The following is a 17,323-nucleotide window of genomic DNA, read 5'->3' as shown; positions in this document are numbered from 1 at the left end:
AACAAAGATGGTCTTTGCCTATAAAAGCGCAAGTTCAAGACTCCACATGTCTTCTATTTAAACACGACTTGCATGTGTATTTAATACGTACAAAGAAACGGGCAAGTGATCTTCAATTTCGTCTCCAATCCTGATTTTGCTGAGATGTTCATCCACAATCCGGATCAGTACCGATATGAAAGGAAGACGGATAATGCACTGTTGATTAAGATTATACCCTAGATAGTATTTTAAATGATTAATAGGTAAAATAACATCATATTCAGATTATATATTTTTTTCTAATCAAATTTCATATATAACATGCTAAATTTGGGGTTACGATTTAGAAGATATAAGTATTTAAAAAACTATTTAATATGTATTGCGGGTTTAATGTCAGAAACATCAGGGTTTTTTCTATAAAATTGCATGACGGACTAAGAATACCTATTTCTTTTATTAGTAGGTATAGAAAAGAAGCATTGATGAAATTTTAAGAAGTGTCCACACTTTTAAAAAATGTCCATGTAGTTAGAAACAATCTTAATTTATTTTTTAAAAAGCGCCACGCATTAAAAATCACACAAAGAATTGATTTACTTACAGGAACGAATGTTCAGATATTTTTTTAGAAAGTTCATTGAACTTTAAATTTGCTAATCAGATTTTAAAACGTGCACTTTTTAATAAATGTGCATATATTTGTTGTAAAAAAATGTGTAAATATATGTGTATGCTGGTTAAAAATTATTCATAAAAAATAAAATTAACAAATAAAACAAAAAATGTATGAACAATAAAATACCAGAAATTCATAATGTAAAATATCAAATATCTGAAGAGTGAAGTAAACGAGAGAGAATGAACGTTGTTGTTTCTTGCCTGGACGTTTTCTTTCTTGTTTGGTTTGTTTCTGCCGGGATATGTAATCGTTGTTGATTTTGGTGGTGGAGTTTAGCCATCTTTTTAAATCCATTGAGCGGTAGGCAAAGTGCTATACACAGCTGGACTGTTGTTTGAGAGAAGACACGAGGCGCAAAGACACGCGCCACCGGCAACTTGTCAAGCCCCCCACCACCACCCACCACACACACACCGAGAGAGAGAGATGAAGTTTGAAAAGCTAGTCTTTATAATAAAATGAAATTGAAGGCTAAACCTACCATTACTAATTGTTTAACTGTGGGTTTCATTTTCCTTTGGTGCCTTAATTTATACCTCCTCCGTCCCAAAATAAGTGTCTCAACTTTGTACTACCTCTAGTACAAATTTGTAAGGCACTTATTTTGGGACGGAGGGGGTATTATTTTAAGAGTATCTTACATCCACTATGCCTGATCGGCATTTCAATGGATAACACCTTGGCTGAATTTCTTTATTTGCAATATCCTGTGTTCCTAGATGATATGTACGGGAACATTTGACCGAGTCCAGGAAGGAAGATGTCGCGAGACTAATTATGACCTGGAACTTTTGCTCTTGGATCAAATATTTAGAAGCACGCACGCACACACACATCTCAATTTACACGCACACATAAATTCATGTCTACTAGGGATATAATTATCTAAACTAGGTGGAAATAATGTTAGTGCTTGTGGAGAGGAACGACTTCTAAAGGAATGAAGTTTTATTGCTGCTGGTATAGAAATTAGTGTTAATTTTTGTGGAATAAATCATGATCACTAGCGGTACAAAAATTTGGGCCTAGAAGAAAAACTAGTTCTGACGCACAGAACAAATACATACACAGATAATTCACAGCTACTAGTGAAACAAATACCTGGACTAAGTTGACAAATTGACAGTGTAAATGCAATAAATCACTGACTACTAGTGGAACAATATTTATTTCTTTGAGAAACAAATATTTGAGCTAAGTGAAATATATTATGATTACTAGTGGAACAAAATTCAGTGCTCATGTCAAGACCAAATACACATAGACACAGATAATTGATGGCTAAACAAATATCTAGACCAAGTGAAAAATGTCTCAATGCTCATGGAACAAATTACGTCCACTACTGGAACCCATTCTATTTATGGGTGAACAAAAATTTGGACTAAGTGGAACAAATCACGACTACTAGTGGAACAAAATTTGGTTAACACATTGGTGGCTATATCCACTCAAGGAAAGGGTGGTTCAATTGCTCACTAGAATACCACTATGTATTTTCCAGTACTAACAGAACAATAGTGCCCCATCCATCTACAGTGTAAAACCAGCAACCATTAAAAATATGTCAAATACAGAAACTTTGTAGAAATCCACACTACATACTGACATATACTTATTGTACATGATGACACTAGTTGGCATCGCTAATTTATTTATCTATTCACTAATTTTTGTTTGACTCTCCCACACTCTCCTTAACTATTCGCCGAGTAACTTATGCAGTGGTGGTGCTGGCTAATTAAGCGCTAATAGTTCGACCGCCATCGACACAAATGACCTGGCCGGTGATGAAGGAAGCTGCCGGCATACATAGGAATGCCACCGCCGAGGCGATCTCCACCGGCTTGCCGCTCCGCAGTAATGGGGTCTTTGAGTGCTCCCGCTCCAAGGACTCTGTGTCCATCTGCCCAATATGTCCACAAGAACATATGAGATGTTGGAACCCTTTTACTCCCCATGTAAAACTGAACTTATTATTATCTCATAGAATTTTAAGTTGTTTAAAATCCATGTGCTGTTGTTTAAAAAAGATAAACCTATGCTTCCTACTAGGTTATATCCGTACATCTTTGATCATATCGGTTGTGATAAATCCTGGGGCCACGCCATTCACACGGATCTTGTTGGGAGCCCACTCGGCGGCCAAACTCCTAGTAAGCTGGTTCATTGCACCTACATATAAACAACATAATAAAGGAGCAGAAAGATAACCATGCATGACAAAAAAAAGGACAACCATGCATGACAAAGAAAAAAAGCGAACATGCATGACAAATATAAGTTCACATCCGTCACTCCATATTAGCTTTTGTGTTAGTTCAAACTTTATAAAGTTTGACTAAGTTTATATATAAAAAGTTAACATCTAAATACCAAATGACTATAAATAGTACTTCATCCGTTCTAAAATAAGGGTCGCTGATTTAGTAGTCAATTTGTACTAAATCAGCGACACTTATTTTGAGACGGAGGGACTATAAAATATAGTCACGATGGATCGACTGTTAATTTGGTGTTGTCAATGTTGTTATATTTTATTTGCAAAAAAGGAAATGTTGTTACATCTTTTTCTGCAATGAACTTATGCCAAAATTAATTAGCGTACAACACATTTTAAAATGGAGGGAGCATGCACCTTTTGTGATAGCGTAGATTGCGGAGCCAACAAAACCGATGGAGCCTCCAATGGAGGACATGTTGATGATGCTGCCTCCTCCGGCGTGTACCAGAAGAGGGCGCGCGAGTTGGCAGAGATGGAAGCTCGACTCCAGGTTGGTAGCCATCACCTTGGAGTACTCGTCCGCCGTGCACTCCACGGTGGGCTTCACCAGCAGTTGCCCCGCGTTGTTCACCTACGTACATACATATACATACTCTCGATCACTAGGCCCTAGCAATTCAGAAGACACACATGATTCACGACACATATAACTCACTAGTATGTCCAGCTTGCCGTTGAAGGTCTGCCGGACTGTGCTCATGAGCCCCTCCCTGTCGGCGCGCACGGAGACGTCGCAGGCGGAGACGGTGACATGCAGACCCTTCTCCTCCCACCGCCGGCGGCACTGCTCCAGCTCCGCCGCGTTCCGGGAGCAGGCGTGCACCCTCGCCCCGAACCCGGCGAGCTCCTCCACGATGGCGTACCCAATTCCTTTGCTGCCGCCTGTGACGAGCGCCGTGGCGCCGGCCAGGGTCCACCTGTCCTCCCTGCTCCCGCCCTCCGCCGCCATGTCGACCACTATGCAGAGAGATGTCACCGAATTTGTTTCGTAATCCTAAGACCATTTTGGCACTAGTTGGTTGACATTTATAGCCAGGAAGGCACGCGCCAAGACAACAGCGAAGCTGACAACGTTGAGCGGCCGCCTCACTGACTTCCAAAGTTCCGAGTGCGGCGTCACGTGGCTTCCTGAGTAGAGACACGGGCGGGCGAAATATCTTAGTCAGAGGCCGGGCCACGCGCCGGGAGCATGAGCGGCATGTCCTATGCGCGCGCGGCGTGGCCAGAGCGCGTGCACGCCACGATAGGAGAGCGCCCCTGCGATGCCAGTGCGGCGCCGTCGTCCCCTGCGTCACTCCCATGCGCGGGTCTGGTCTACCTGCCGGAGCCTTATCCCCGGTTGCGCCGCCACTATTAGACCTCGTCGCGGGCCGCTCAGCCGCCACGCGGAAGCCATGCGCGACCGCCAGCTCGGCCCGAGCACTTCACGGCACCGCCACCTCAACCAGATGCACATGCCGCTCGTCGGCTCGAGCCGAGCCCCTCCGTGAGCCTTATCAGTTCATCTTGGTCAATCCATTCGGTTTCCGGGTGTTTCCGAGCCCGTCTGCGCCCTTCCCTCGAATCCTCTCGTCCCTAAGCTCTCTAAAGCTAAGCCACCTAAGATCAACGCATGGTTAACCAATGTAGAACGTACTACTGACTAGTTTTGTATCTTGAAGGATTCAAATGTCATTCAGTTTTTGGAACGTGTTTTTCAATGTTATGGTTAGCCTTTCAAAAAACCTAATTTCTTAAAAGTGCGCGTGCACTAAACGGATGCCCCGAGCACACACAGCGATAGCCGTCCGATCCGTCGCCATACCGCGCGCGGTCGGGCCAGGTGTAACCTGGTCGGGGCGAGGCGCGTGGTGGTGGGGTCAGGTGGAATACGGTCGAGCCGAGCGAATCGCCTGGGTGGGGCCCGCCATTATCTCCTCTCCTGCAAACGGCTCTCTTCCTCATTAGGCGGTGTGGGCGGTTCCTTCTCCCCTCTTCCTCGCCCAAATCGCCCAAAATTGAAGCCTCGCTGCTGCCCAAATCCGCCGCGGGTGGGCGTCGGCCGGAGTTACTCTCGAGAGGCGTTCGACGTCGCGGGTGGCCGTCGGCCGGAGTTGCTCTACCCCGCGGCACGCTGGCCGCGGGGAGCGGCTGTCGCTCGTGAGCTCGGCGACCGCGCAGTGCTCGACTCGCGGGGGGTGGCGGACGGTTGCGAAATGAGGCTGGCCTCGTTTCATGCGGTGCCGAAGGAAGGAGAAGGTACGTTGACGCGATTTTAACCCCCACCCCCGCTCTCATCTCTCCATTTCTGGCGATGGGATTTTCTCCCATTCGTGGCGTTCTGTCTAGGAGCAACTTTGTGCTTCTATCGATTTGCTAGAGCGAGGTAGGTTTCCCCGTAGATCACGATGTTTTGGGCAGCGGCATTGGTTAGGTTAGGTACTGGGTATGAAATCCTCCCCCCCCCCCTTAATCTCCATATCCGTCCATGTTTGTTAATGCGAGCGCAGGATTCGTGTGATTTCGTGGTCGAACTAGTTTGATGGTTCATGTCCTCCCTCAGCCCTCACTTCACCCCCGTGCAGATGCTGTTTCAGCGTTTTTTGCTGGTGATTTTTTTCTAGCAGGCAAGTTTATCACCACCACCAGGCAAGTCATGACACGGGGTGTTAGTAGGGTTTCTCGTGAGCGGGCAAGTTCATGTGAACCATCAGGCAAATTTATTGCACACGGTGTTTTGTTAGTGTTTCCTGGGACCAGGCAAGTTAATGCCATTTGTCAGGCAACTTATGTGCACACTGTTTTTTTTTTGTATTTTACTGGTCTGGCAACTTATGGCAATGGTTTTTTTGTGTTGATAGGAGTGTCATGAAATCTTCCAACGAGATTCAGATAAATTGTTTGTAGGTTGATGCTTGGCCGAGTTGGATTGCCAAAATTTCACGTTCAATGAACGGAAAAAGGGAGCTACTCTTGCTATGCCATTCATTCACGTAGGTAGGTGACCGACCAAGGGGCCAGGAACCCTGCGGTGGCGCGAGTGAGATCGAATCAACCTCACCTCTCACTTGCAATCATAATTCGATAGGCTGCATGGTTTGCACAATATGGTGCACGGGCCCTGCCGTCCTGGCCGGGACCCGAGCTGTACCATACTCACCATGCCACCTATTTATATCCACATTCCTCTCACTCTTCTTCTGGACCAGGCAAGTTAATGCCATTTTTGTCAGGAAACTTATGTGCACACGGTTTTTATTTTTGTTTTTTGTATTTTACTGGTCCGGGGCAAGTTCATGTCAACAGTCAGGCAACTTATGGCAATGGGTTTTTTTGTGTTGATAGGAGTGCTGATAATCAGACTTTTTTTCGTGTTGATAATCAGATTATTGCTAGATAACAAGGCATTTTCATCCTAATAATCAGGCAATTTGCATGCTTATAATCAGACTTTTTTTTTGCATGGTGACAATCTTTTTTGGTATGTAACTGCTTTTTAAAACTGTTTTTTATAGGTAAAGATGGCTAAACAAAGTAAAAAGCGTGATCAACAGCAGTCGGCAGAGTCACCGCTTGGCTCGGTTCCACCTCCCTCTCCCGAAGCTGAACAGGGGGTATTCCTTCTGATTTTTGCTACGTAAATAGCACTTTGCTTTTTTGGTTGTTACTTTTTTTGTTAAAGAAATTTGTGATTTTATTACAGGCACCTACAGCAGAAGAGCAAGGTGGTTCAACAACTCATGTTTACAAACGCAAGCGCCAGAAGCAGGTCATAAACTGGGGGAAGCGGCCTGCGGATATTGAAAGCAACGAAACAGAACCAGTAGGAGGTGATTATGAAGCTGATGTTACACAAGATGAACAACCAAAGAAAAAAAACGGAAAGTGACTGAAAATGAGGTATCCCTCCCCCCTACCCCCCTCCTCCCGCGACCATATGACTACAAAGTCTTTGTTTTCTGACCAGCATATTATTTTGTAGTTTTTTAGCTACTAGCAACTAGCAAACAGTACCATGGGAACAAAATGTGGAGTTGCATTTTCATGTTCTAGTTTTTCACACATAAGTTGCCTCCATTTTTCCCATGTAGCAGGAACTCATGCAGTACATACATATCAAATCCTTTTTATTTTTGTAAGCTAGGTGGGAGGCAACTTTTTTCGTGGTCATTTCCCGGCAACTCATGCTGCATGCACACCTAGCAAACAGTACCATCCCAAAATCTCATATTAGGAGGTGTAGGTGGTAGGCAAGTTATGTGATCCATGCATACATAATTTGCGCCCTTCTTGTCAATTAAGAAAAAAAGAATTGGAATGCCTTTTTCCCGTGTGCCACATGGTACAGATAAAATCAGTGTATGTTTAAGCAAACAAAAAAGCGCCAGAAGTTTAAGCACACATAAAAGCGCCAGAAGTTTTTGTACTAGCAATTTCTTGAGAAAAGATAAAAGAGCAGCCAAGTTCTACGGTATGTTTAAGCAAAAACAGTGTTGGCGGTGAGCAACTTTTGTGTGTCTGTTCGCGCTAGAACCTGATATGCAGTGGGAAAGTGTGTGTGCAACTATAGTGGTTTTTAAGCAAATCAAATGTTTGTCAATAAGCAAGGCATGTCAGTACATGATAACTATTTCGATTTTTCATTCTGCAACTTTTTGGCTGATGTATATTGAGAGAAACCCGTTGATGTTTTTTAAATTATTAGGCATGCTTAAGAAAATCAGTGTCGCCAGTAAGCAACTCATGTATATGCTTTTCGAAAGTGTGCCCCCCCATGTTTTTTGCTCTTGCAGTAGAAATAACTTTAGTTTGTCAAATTTTCAGGGTCCTAGCACTGGTAGAAAAAGAGGCTTCCATACGCCCCCATTAGTCCCCAAAACAATCGAACCGCGACCAAAGGGGTCTTTAGTCGCGGTTCGGGAGAAGACCCGCGACCAACTATCTGGGCCCAGCGCGCTCGGTCGACAGCTGGCGGACGGGAGGGGCTTTAGTCCCGGTTGGCCAACCGGGACTAAAGGTCCCCGAAGGCCTTTAGTCGCGGTTGGCCAGGCCAACCGGGACTAAAGGCCCATCCAGCTGGCGGACGGGAGGGGCTTTAGTCCCGGTTGGCCTGGCCAACCGCGACTAAAGGCCCATCCCTATATATAGGACTCAGCTCACTTCACTTCACTCAGCTCACTTCACAATTTTCAGAAGGGGGTGGTGGGTTTGCTTTTGGTTTCTCCTATGCACACAAGGTGTTTGATGAAATGCCCGAGAGCCTGAAACAAACATGATATGAAGTGTCCGAGCCACACTTGAGCTTTCTCATTTATTTTTCCTCCGCGATCGCGGTTAGCAACTTGAACCTTTCATGTGTCATTGATAAAATATGCATGTGTGTAGTTCATTGTTTAATTTGTATTATTTCTAGCTAGTTAGTTTAACAAATGCATGATGGTTAATTATATACTTTATATAATAATAATGCAGATGAATCGACAATGGATGTACGGTCCCCGACTCTCCGGCGAGTTCACTACGGGTTTGAAAGATTTCCTCGTAGTGGCAAATGCGAACAAGCAGCAAGGTTTTATTATCTGTCCATGTGCTGTCTGTAAGAATCAGAAGGGTTACTCCTCCTCAAGAGACGTTCACATGCACCTGCTTCGGCACGGTTTCATGCGAAGCTATAATTGTTGGACCAAGCATGGAGAAAGAGGGGTTAGAATGGAAGAAGATGAAGAAGGGGATGATATCGATGACAACTATCATGATCATTTCGGTGATACTTTCATGGAGGATGATGCTGAAGGTGGGGAAGGGTTAGGTGAAGGTGAAGAAGAGGCACATGATGAGCCCGCTGATGATCTTGGTCGGACCATTGCTGATGCACGGAGACGCTGCGAAACTGACAAGGATAGGGAGAATTTGGATCGCATGTTAGAGGATCACAAAAAGTCGTTGTATCCAGGATGCGATAATAGTCTGAAAAAGCTGGGCTGCACACTGGATTTGCTAAAATGGAAGGCACAGGAAGGTGTAGGTGACTCATCATTTGAAAATTTGCTGAAAATGTTGAAGAATATGTTTCCGAAGAATAACGAGTTGCCCGCCAGTACGTACGAAGCAAAGAAGGCTGTCTGCCCTCTAGGTTTAGAGGTTCTGAAGATACATGCATGCATTAACGACTGCATCCTCTACCGCGGGGAATACGAGAATTTGAATGAATGCCCTGTATGCACTGCATTGCGTTATAAGATCAGAGGCGATGACCCTGGTGACGATGTTGAGGGCGAGAAACCTAGGAAGAGGGTTCCCGCCAAGGTGATGTGGTATGCTCCTATAATACCACGGTTGAAACGTCTGTTCATGAACAAAAAGCATGCCAAGTCGTTGCGATGGCACAAAGAGGACCGTAAGTCCGACGGGGAGTTGAAACACACCGCTGATGGAACGCAATGGAGAAAGATCGACAGAGTGTTCAAAGATTTTGCAGCTAACGCAAGGAACATAAGATTTGGTCTAAATACTGATGGCATTAATCCTTTTGGCGAGCAGAGCTCCAGCCATAGCACCTGGCCCGTGACTCTATGCATCTACAACCTTCCTCCTTGGTTGTGCATGAAGCGGAAGTTCATTATGATGCCAATTCTCATCCAAGGCCCTAAGCAACCCGGCAACGACATCGATGTGTACCTAAGGCCATTAGTTGAAGAACTTTTACAGTTGTGGGCCAGACCTGGTGTACGTGTCTGGGATGAGCACAAAGGAGAGGAATTTGACCTACGAGCGTTGCTTTTTGTAACCATCAACGATTGTCCTGCTCTCAGTAACCTTTCGGGACAGACAAATAAGGGATACAATGCATGCACGCACTGCTTACATGAGACTGAAAGTGTACGTTTGGTTAATTGTAAGAAGAACGTGTACCTGGGTCATCGTCGATTTCTTCCCCGAAATCATAACGTAAGAAAGAAAGGCAAGCATTTCAACGGCAAGGCAGATCACCGGCCGAAGCCTGCGGAACGTACTGGTGCTGAGATATTTGATATGGTCAAGGATTTGAAAGTCATCTTTGGAAAGGGTCCTGGCAGACAATCAGTTCCGCGGGGAGTTGACGGGCACGCACCCATGTGGAAGAAGAAATCTATATTTTGGGAGCTAGAATATTGGAAAGTCCTAGATGTCCGCTCTGCAATCGACGTGATGCATGTTACGAAGAATATTTGCGTGAACCTGCTAAGCTTCTTGGGCGTGTATGGGAAGACAAATGATACAAAGGAAGCACGGCAGGACCAGCAACTTTTGAAAGACTCAGATGACCGGCATCCGGAATGGTTTCAAGGTCGTGCCAGCTACGCTCTTACCAAAGAAGAGAAGGTCATTTTTTTTGAATGCCTGAGCAGTATGAAGGTCCTGTCTGGCTTCTCGTCGAATATAAAGGGAATAATAAACATGGCGGAGAAAAAGTTCCAAAACCTGAAGTCTCACGACTGCCACGTGATTATGACGCAATTTCTTCCGATTGCTTTGAGGGGGCTCCTACCGGAAAATGTTCGAGTAGCCATTGTGAAGCTATGTGCATTCCTCAATGCAATCTCTCAGAAGGTAATCAATCCAGAAGATCTACCACGGTTACAGAACGATGTGGTCCAATGCCTTGTCAGTTTCGAGTTGGTGTTCCCACCATCCTTCTTCGATATTATGACGCACCTCCTGGTCCACCTAGTCGAAGAGATTTCCATTCTCGGTCCTGTATTTCTACACAATATGTTCCCCTTTGAGAGGTTCATGGGAGTATTAAAGAAATATGTTCGTAACCGTGCTAGGCCAGAAGGAAGCATCGTCAAGGGCTATGGAAATAAGGAGGTAATTGAGTTCTGTATTGACTATGTTCCTGACCTTAAGCCGATTGGTATTCCTCAATCGCGGCACGAGGGGAGACTAAGTGGAAAAGGCAAGATCGGAAGGGAATCCACGATATATATGGACGGTCATTCTATGACTGAAGCACACCACACAGTTCTGCAAAATTCCAGCTTGGTGGCTCCGTACTTCGAGCAACACAAGAATATTTTACGCTCGGACAACCCGGGGAAGCCTGAATCCTGGATTAGAAAGGCCCACATGGAGACTTTCGGCAGTTGGTTGCGAAAACATTTAATGAATGACAATGATGTTAGAGATCAGCTGTACATGTTGGCCAAGAAACCATCTTCGACTATAACGACTTTCCAAGGGTACGAGATAAATGGGAATACATTTTACACCATCGCCCAAGATAAAAAGAGCACCAACCAAAACAGTGGTGTCCGCTTTGATGCAGCAACCGAGAATGGGCAAAAGGTCACATATTATGGTTACATAGAGGAGATATGGGAACTTGACTATGGACCCTCCTTTAAGGTCCCTTTGTTCCGGTGCAAATGGTTCAAGCTAACAGGAGGTGGGGTAAAGGTGGACGAGCAATACGGAATGACAATGGTGGATTTCAACAATCTTGGTTACCTTGACGAACCATTCGTCCTTGCCAAAGATGTCGCTCAGGTTTTTTATTTGAAGGACATGAGTAGCAAACCGAGGAAACGGAAAGATAAGAAAACGATCAGTACATCATGCGATGATCCAAAGCGCCACATTGTTCTTTCAGGGAAAAGAAACATCGTGGGAGTGGAGGACAAGACAGACATGTCAGAAGATTATAATATGTTTGGTGAAATTCCGCCCTTCAAAGTGAACACTGACCCAAGCATTAAGTTAAATGATGAGGATGCTCCATGGATACGGCACAATCGTAAGCAAGCAGGGACACAAGGGAAGAATTGATGTGTAATAATTTATTGTACCAAACTTTGTATTTGGTCGATGAACTGAATGATGTATCAAACCTTTTGTCAAACCTTCAAGGGATTTTAAAATGAATTAGTTTTATTTTTCTGATTTTTTTGATATATAATTGTATTTTTAAGATTTTAAAATGAATTAGTTTTATTTTTCTGATTTTAAAAGGAAAAAGGAAGAAGAAGAAAGAAGGAAAAAGGAAGAAAAAACAGAAGAAAAAAACAAACAGAAGAAAAACATAAGAAAAAAACAGAAGAAAAAAACAAACAGAAGAAAAAAACAGAAGAAAAAAGGAAAAAGGAAAAAAGGAAGAAAAAAAAGAAGAAAAACAAAACAAAATAAATAAAGCAAAAAAGAAAGAAGGAAAAAGGAAGAAAAAAACAGAAGAAAAAAAAGAAGAAAAAAACAAACAGAAGAAAAAAACAGAAGAAAAAACAGAAGAAAAAAGGAAAAAGGAAAAAAGGAAGAAAAAAGAAGAAAAACAAAACAAAATAAATAAAACAAAAAAAGGCAAAAAATAAAAAATATGCCACCTACTGGGCCACCACGGCCTGAATACGACTAGAAACCCATTAATGGGCCAGGATTCAGGCCCGCAGAAGGCCCAGTAGGCCCACAGGCACACAGTGACAGAATAGGCCCGTAAGCCTGCATTTGAGAGGAACTCGAAGTGGTGAGCGCAGCCGCGCTTATAAACCACTGTCGAAGCCTCTCGGCTAGCGAGGTGGGACTAAACATCCCACCGCACCGCGCCAGTTCCAGCACAGACCCTTTAGTCCCGGTTGGGGAGGCGGACCGCGACTAAAGGGTACCCTTTAGTCGCGGTTGTTGTCCCCAACCGCGACTAAAGGGTCTTTCTGCGCGGGAGCGAAAGCGGCGCCAAAACCCTTTAGTCCCGGTTGGGGAGGCGGACCGCGACTAAAGGGTACCCTTTAGTCGCGGTTGGTGTGGCCAGCCGCGACTAAAGGGTACCTTTAGTCGCGGTCCGCCTCCCCAACCGGGACTAAAGGTGCGTCTATAAATACTGCACTTAGCAGTTTCGCCACTTCCCATTCTCCTCTCTCTCGACGCCGAAGCGCTGCCCCGACGCCGATCGACGCCGAAGCCCTGCCCCGACGCCGACGCCCTGTGCGCCGCCGTCCCCGTCCCCAGTGAGCGCCGCCTCCGCCCGTGCCCGCCGCCCGCCGCCCGACGCCCTGCCGCCCGCCGCCCGACGCCCGCTGGCCCTGCCTGCCGTCCTCCGCGCGCCGGCAGAAGAAGAAGAAGGAAGAAGAAAAAGGAAGAAGAAGAAGAAAGAAAAAGGAAAAAGGAAGAAGAAGAAAGAAGGAAGAAGAAAACAAAAGAAAAACAGAAGAAAAACAAGAAAAAGGAAGAAAAAAGGAAAAAGGAAGAAAAAAAAGAAAAAGGAAGAAAACAACCGAAGAAAAACAAAGGAAGAAGAAAAAAAAGGAAAACACAAGAAAAACAAACAGAAGAAAGAAACAAAAGAAAACAAAAAAACAGAAGAAAAACAAAGGAAGAAGAAAAAAAAAGAAAACAAAAAAACAAAAAAAAATGGAGGAAGAAAAACAAAGGAAGAAGAAAAAAAGAAAGAAGAAAAACAAAGGAGGAAGAAAAAAAAAGGAAGAAGAAAAACAAAGGAAGAAGAAAAAAAGAAAGAAGAAAAAAAAAGAAAGAAGAAAAAAAGAAAGAAGAAAGAAAGAAGAAAGAAAAGGAAGAAGAAAAAACAAGAAAGAAAAAGGAAGAAGAAAAAGAAAGGAAGAAGAAAAAAAGAAAGAAGAAAAAGGAAGAAGAAAAAAAGAAAGAAGAAAGAAAGAAGAAAGAAAAAGGAAGAAGAAAAAACAAGAAAGAAAAAGGAAGAAGAAAAAAATGAAAACCAAACGAAAACCAAATGAAAACCAAAAGAAAGAAGAAAGAAAAAGGAAGAAGAAAAAAAGAAGAGGAAAGGAAGAAGAAGAAAGAAAGAAAAAAGAAGAAGGAAGAAGAAGAAAGAAAGAAGAAAGGAAGAAGAAGAAAGGAAGAAGAAGAAAGAAAGAAGAAGAAAGGAAAAAGGAAGAAGAAGAAAGGAAGAAGAGGAAAGAGGAAGAAGAAAGGAAGAAGAAGAAAGAAAGAAGAAAGAGGAAGAAGAAAGGAAGAAGAAGAAAAAAAGAATTTTTACTTAAAGAATCTTATTTTTTAATTCCTCCTCCTCTATGTCCCCTTAATCTTATTTTTTAATTCCTTTATACTTAAAGAATTTTTACTGCATGCAGGAGTGACATATGGCGGACGATAGAACCGAGCCGCTTAGGGATCCGGAGGCTGAACGTTATTTAATGGGCATCATCAACAACGAGATTCCTTATGTGCCGGGCTCAGAATATGAGCAACAAGAGGATGTAGTCTCTTCTTATCTGAACCTTGACGGTGGAACAGAGATTGTCGATGATCAAGAAGGTGAAGGAACGGACATTGTCGACGGAGGTCAACCGTCAACAACCGACGATCTTGAATTGCAAGTAGCAACCACCTCCGGCGAGGTATATATATACATTGAGAGCCTCTCGTGATACAAACTTACTGAAATGTGAATACATATGTATTAACGCGCGCGACTCTCTTTCTTTTTTTAGCCCTCCGGATCGAGTACGACAAAGCGTGGCAAATCCAAGGCAATGAAAACAGGAGAAACATATGCCATTGAGTTTGTCAGTGAAACCGGCAAGCCCCTACAGCACACCTCAAAGTTTATCAACCAATGCGGAGTCGTTGTTAGAGACAACGTCCCGATCACCGTCCAGGAATGCAGAAGAAACAATCGATCCCCCCGCTCATAGTGAAAGCCGGTCCGGAAGAGGACCCCGAGATCATAGCAGCTGCGGCAGCACTTGGATTGACTGTAGCGGGTGCCATGAAACAAGCGTCCGAGATGGGTTTGACTCTTCGTGCCTTCTTAGGCCTTGAGGATGCGCCAGTATGTGAGATAGCATTACAATATGTGCGGAATGGGCCTCTCGTCGAGCCTGCGCGGGAAAAGAGTCTACCACCACAAATGCGAAATCTGCTACGTTGGTACAAGCAATTCATAACATGGGCCAACAAAGAATATGTTTATGCGGATGTTACAGATGAGCATCACACCAAACGGTACTCTGTAGAAGTTCATATGAGTGAATTGTTCCAGCTGTTCAATCTGCGCGACCTCGACAAATCTATGCTGAGTTGCTACGTTCTGTAAGTGATTTATTTCTACCTCATCTCGTTCTTCATTGCCTGCACTATATATATATTGTCCTAACTATATTGTTGCGTACGCTATTATGCAGATTGAAGATTTGGGAATGCAAAATAAGAAACATCCATGATGTTGGGTTCATTGACCCACATATCGTTAATGGACATGTGTTACAACATCACCCCGAAGACGTGGAGAATGACCTGTACAAGTTTCTTAGAAAGCATCAACTCAAAAGTCATATTCTATTTCCTTACCATTTTGGGTGAGTGTTTCTCTCTTGTGCCCATTCTCTTTTGTTTACTCCATGCATGGTATGTCTAATCGATGAGTTATGCATGACTGTGCATGTAACGTGTCCGCAGGTTCCACTGGATTCTGCTAAATATTGAACTTCACACCTCCAGAGTTCTAATCATGGACTCTATGGATTCGGATCCAAAGCGTTGGGCCGACATGAGAAAAATGCTGCAAAAGTAATTGTTTTCAATCATTTGAGCTCTATATCGATCGGTCTCTTTCGTTCATTTCCTAATATCAAGTAACTAATAACTCCCTTATTCATTTAATTTTCTTTGCCCTGTAGGGTTTGGAGACGGTTCTCAGAAGAAATTGTCGGTGAATTCAAACATGAGCTAGATTTCAGAAGGTTAGTTAATGTGGATAAGCAGCCACCGGGGACCAATCTATGTGGATACTATGTTTGTGAGAACATCCGGAGACACACCACTGAGCGGAAGGCATCAGATAGCGTGCGGAACGCGACGGATAACTTGTGGAGGAGGCTTAGTCCAGAAGCTCGCTTCCGACCAATTCAAGAAGAATTAGCAGGATTTTTCATGAGGGAAGTCATCAATCCTAAAGGAGAACACTATACCGAGGACGAAGAAATTTATATGCATACCCGAGATTGAAACTTGTACGAAGTTGTATATGGTCATCCATCCTAATTGTGTATGGAAACTTGTTCGAAGTTGTATATGGTCACCCGAGATTGAATATATATTACTCTTGAATTCTTCTTGTTTGAAATTTCATATGCATGTATATAGTAGCGTCCAATATGTGTACTGAAACTTTATCAAAATTAAAATAAAACACAAAATATAATATAAAAGAAATAAAACACTCCAAACTAAAAAGAAACCAGGTTTAGGGGGGCTAAAACCCTAAACCTGCGGAGGAGCCCTTTAGTCCCGGTTGGCCACGAGAACCGGGACTAAAGGTCCTCCGCCCCGACGGACCACGGGCGCCCACGTGGACGGGCCTTTAGTCCCGGTCAGCCACAAGAACCGGGACTAAAGCCTTTAGTCACGGTCCGTAAGAGGCGTGACTAAAGGGGGGGGTCTTTAGTCGCGCATATTTAGTCCCGGTTGCACAGCCGGGACTAAAGGCTGTTGCGAACCGGGACTAAAGGGCTTTTTTCTACCAGTGTAGGAACAGGTCATCACCTGCAAGGCTTTTTAAGTTGAACAAAGATCTCAACGAAGACCAAAAAAATGTTATCAGAGACATATACTTTGGGGGCTTGTTGGATATTACATCTACAAGCATGCCCGGTGATCTCAGCCAGTGGATTATGAAACACTACGACCCAGAAAAGTCTCAAATTGTTATACCAGATAGAGGCAAAATACCAATAGATGCATAAAGTGTTAGGAGGATATGGGGTTTGCCCAACAGTGGCAGGAAAGTATGTTTTGAAATGAATCCAGATGTTATAAGGGAATTCAACAGTATTTTCAAGATCGAGGGAAAAAACGCCCCTACATTGACTTCATGGTGTAAAATGATTCAAAAGATGGATGGGGCGTACGATGACAATTTCCTCCGTGCTTGGTTGGCTGTTGCATTCTCCTGCTTCCTTGCCCCAACCACCAGCTTGAGCATCTCACCAAGGTGTTACACTGCTAGTCTCGTCACAAGTGCTATAAAAGATACCAAGATATGCGACTTTGTTATTGATCAACTAAGATTGGCATTCATGGGTTTTGGTGACAAGAAGAAGGCTGTTTGCTGCTGTGTTTTTCATCTAGTTGTAAGTATGAGGAAAATCATTTCTAATGTGTTTTCTTTTCTATAGTTTTTCCTTTTCAATACAAGCATGAAAGAGCCATGTGTTTCCTAATAGTTTTTGCAATTTAAAACTGTTACAGATTTTGTACCTGGATTCATTGGATGTTCATGAACCAATACCTGCTACACTTCCAAGGGCATGCATTTGGAATGATGATATAATAACAAAAGTCATGAAGAAAGACAGGAAGGGTCCAGGAGTGTATGGCAAGCTGCGAGTAAGTTCTTTTCGTGCAAGAATTATTTAATATCAAAACACACATTAATTTGCAAAAAACAATTT

The 17,323-nt window shown here is 43.6% G+C and overlaps 1 protein-coding gene across 1 annotated transcript; it reads right to left on the bottom strand.

Annotated features, from left to right (window-relative positions):
* Positions 1-2,198: 2,198 nt before the first annotated feature.
* LOC109763826 (noroxomaritidine/norcraugsodine reductase-like) lies at positions 2,199-3,941 on the bottom strand. Its single transcript, XM_020322691.4, has 4 exons — positions 3,604-3,941; positions 3,303-3,519; positions 2,733-2,839; positions 2,199-2,570 (listed from the first exon to the last, which is right to left on the bottom strand). Exons 1-4 carry the CDS (start codon positions 3,895-3,897, stop codon positions 2,406-2,408), a joined length of 783 nt encoding a protein of 260 aa, XP_020178280.1. The 5' UTR covers positions 3,898-3,941; the 3' UTR covers positions 2,199-2,405.
* Between the last annotated feature and the right edge of the window lie 13,382 nt (positions 3,942-17,323).

The sequence above is a fragment of the Aegilops tauschii genome, chromosome 5 (genome assembly GCF_002575655.3).
Source record: "Aegilops tauschii subsp. strangulata cultivar AL8/78 chromosome 5, Aet v6.0, whole genome shotgun sequence".
NCBI classification, from domain to species: domain Eukaryota; kingdom Viridiplantae; phylum Streptophyta; class Magnoliopsida; order Poales; family Poaceae; genus Aegilops; species Aegilops tauschii.
Note: the sequence above shows the minus strand (reverse complement) of the source record. Positions and strands in the feature narration are given on the sequence as shown.

Excerpts from the sequence above, each read along its gene's own strand:
- LOC109763826 (XM_020322691.4), bottom strand. The coding sequence starts at position 3,897 with ATGGCGGCGGAGGGCGGGAGCAGGGAGGACAGGTGGACCCTGGCCGGC. Across the intron at positions 3,520-3,603 it reads ACGGCAAGCTGGACATACTA|GTGAACAACGCGGGGCAACT; the intron begins GTGAGTTATATG and ends GTATGTACGTAG. Across the intron at positions 2,840-3,302 it reads AATCTACGCTATCACAAAAG|GTGCAATGAACCAGCTTACT; the intron begins GTGCATGCTCCC and ends GTTTATATGTAG.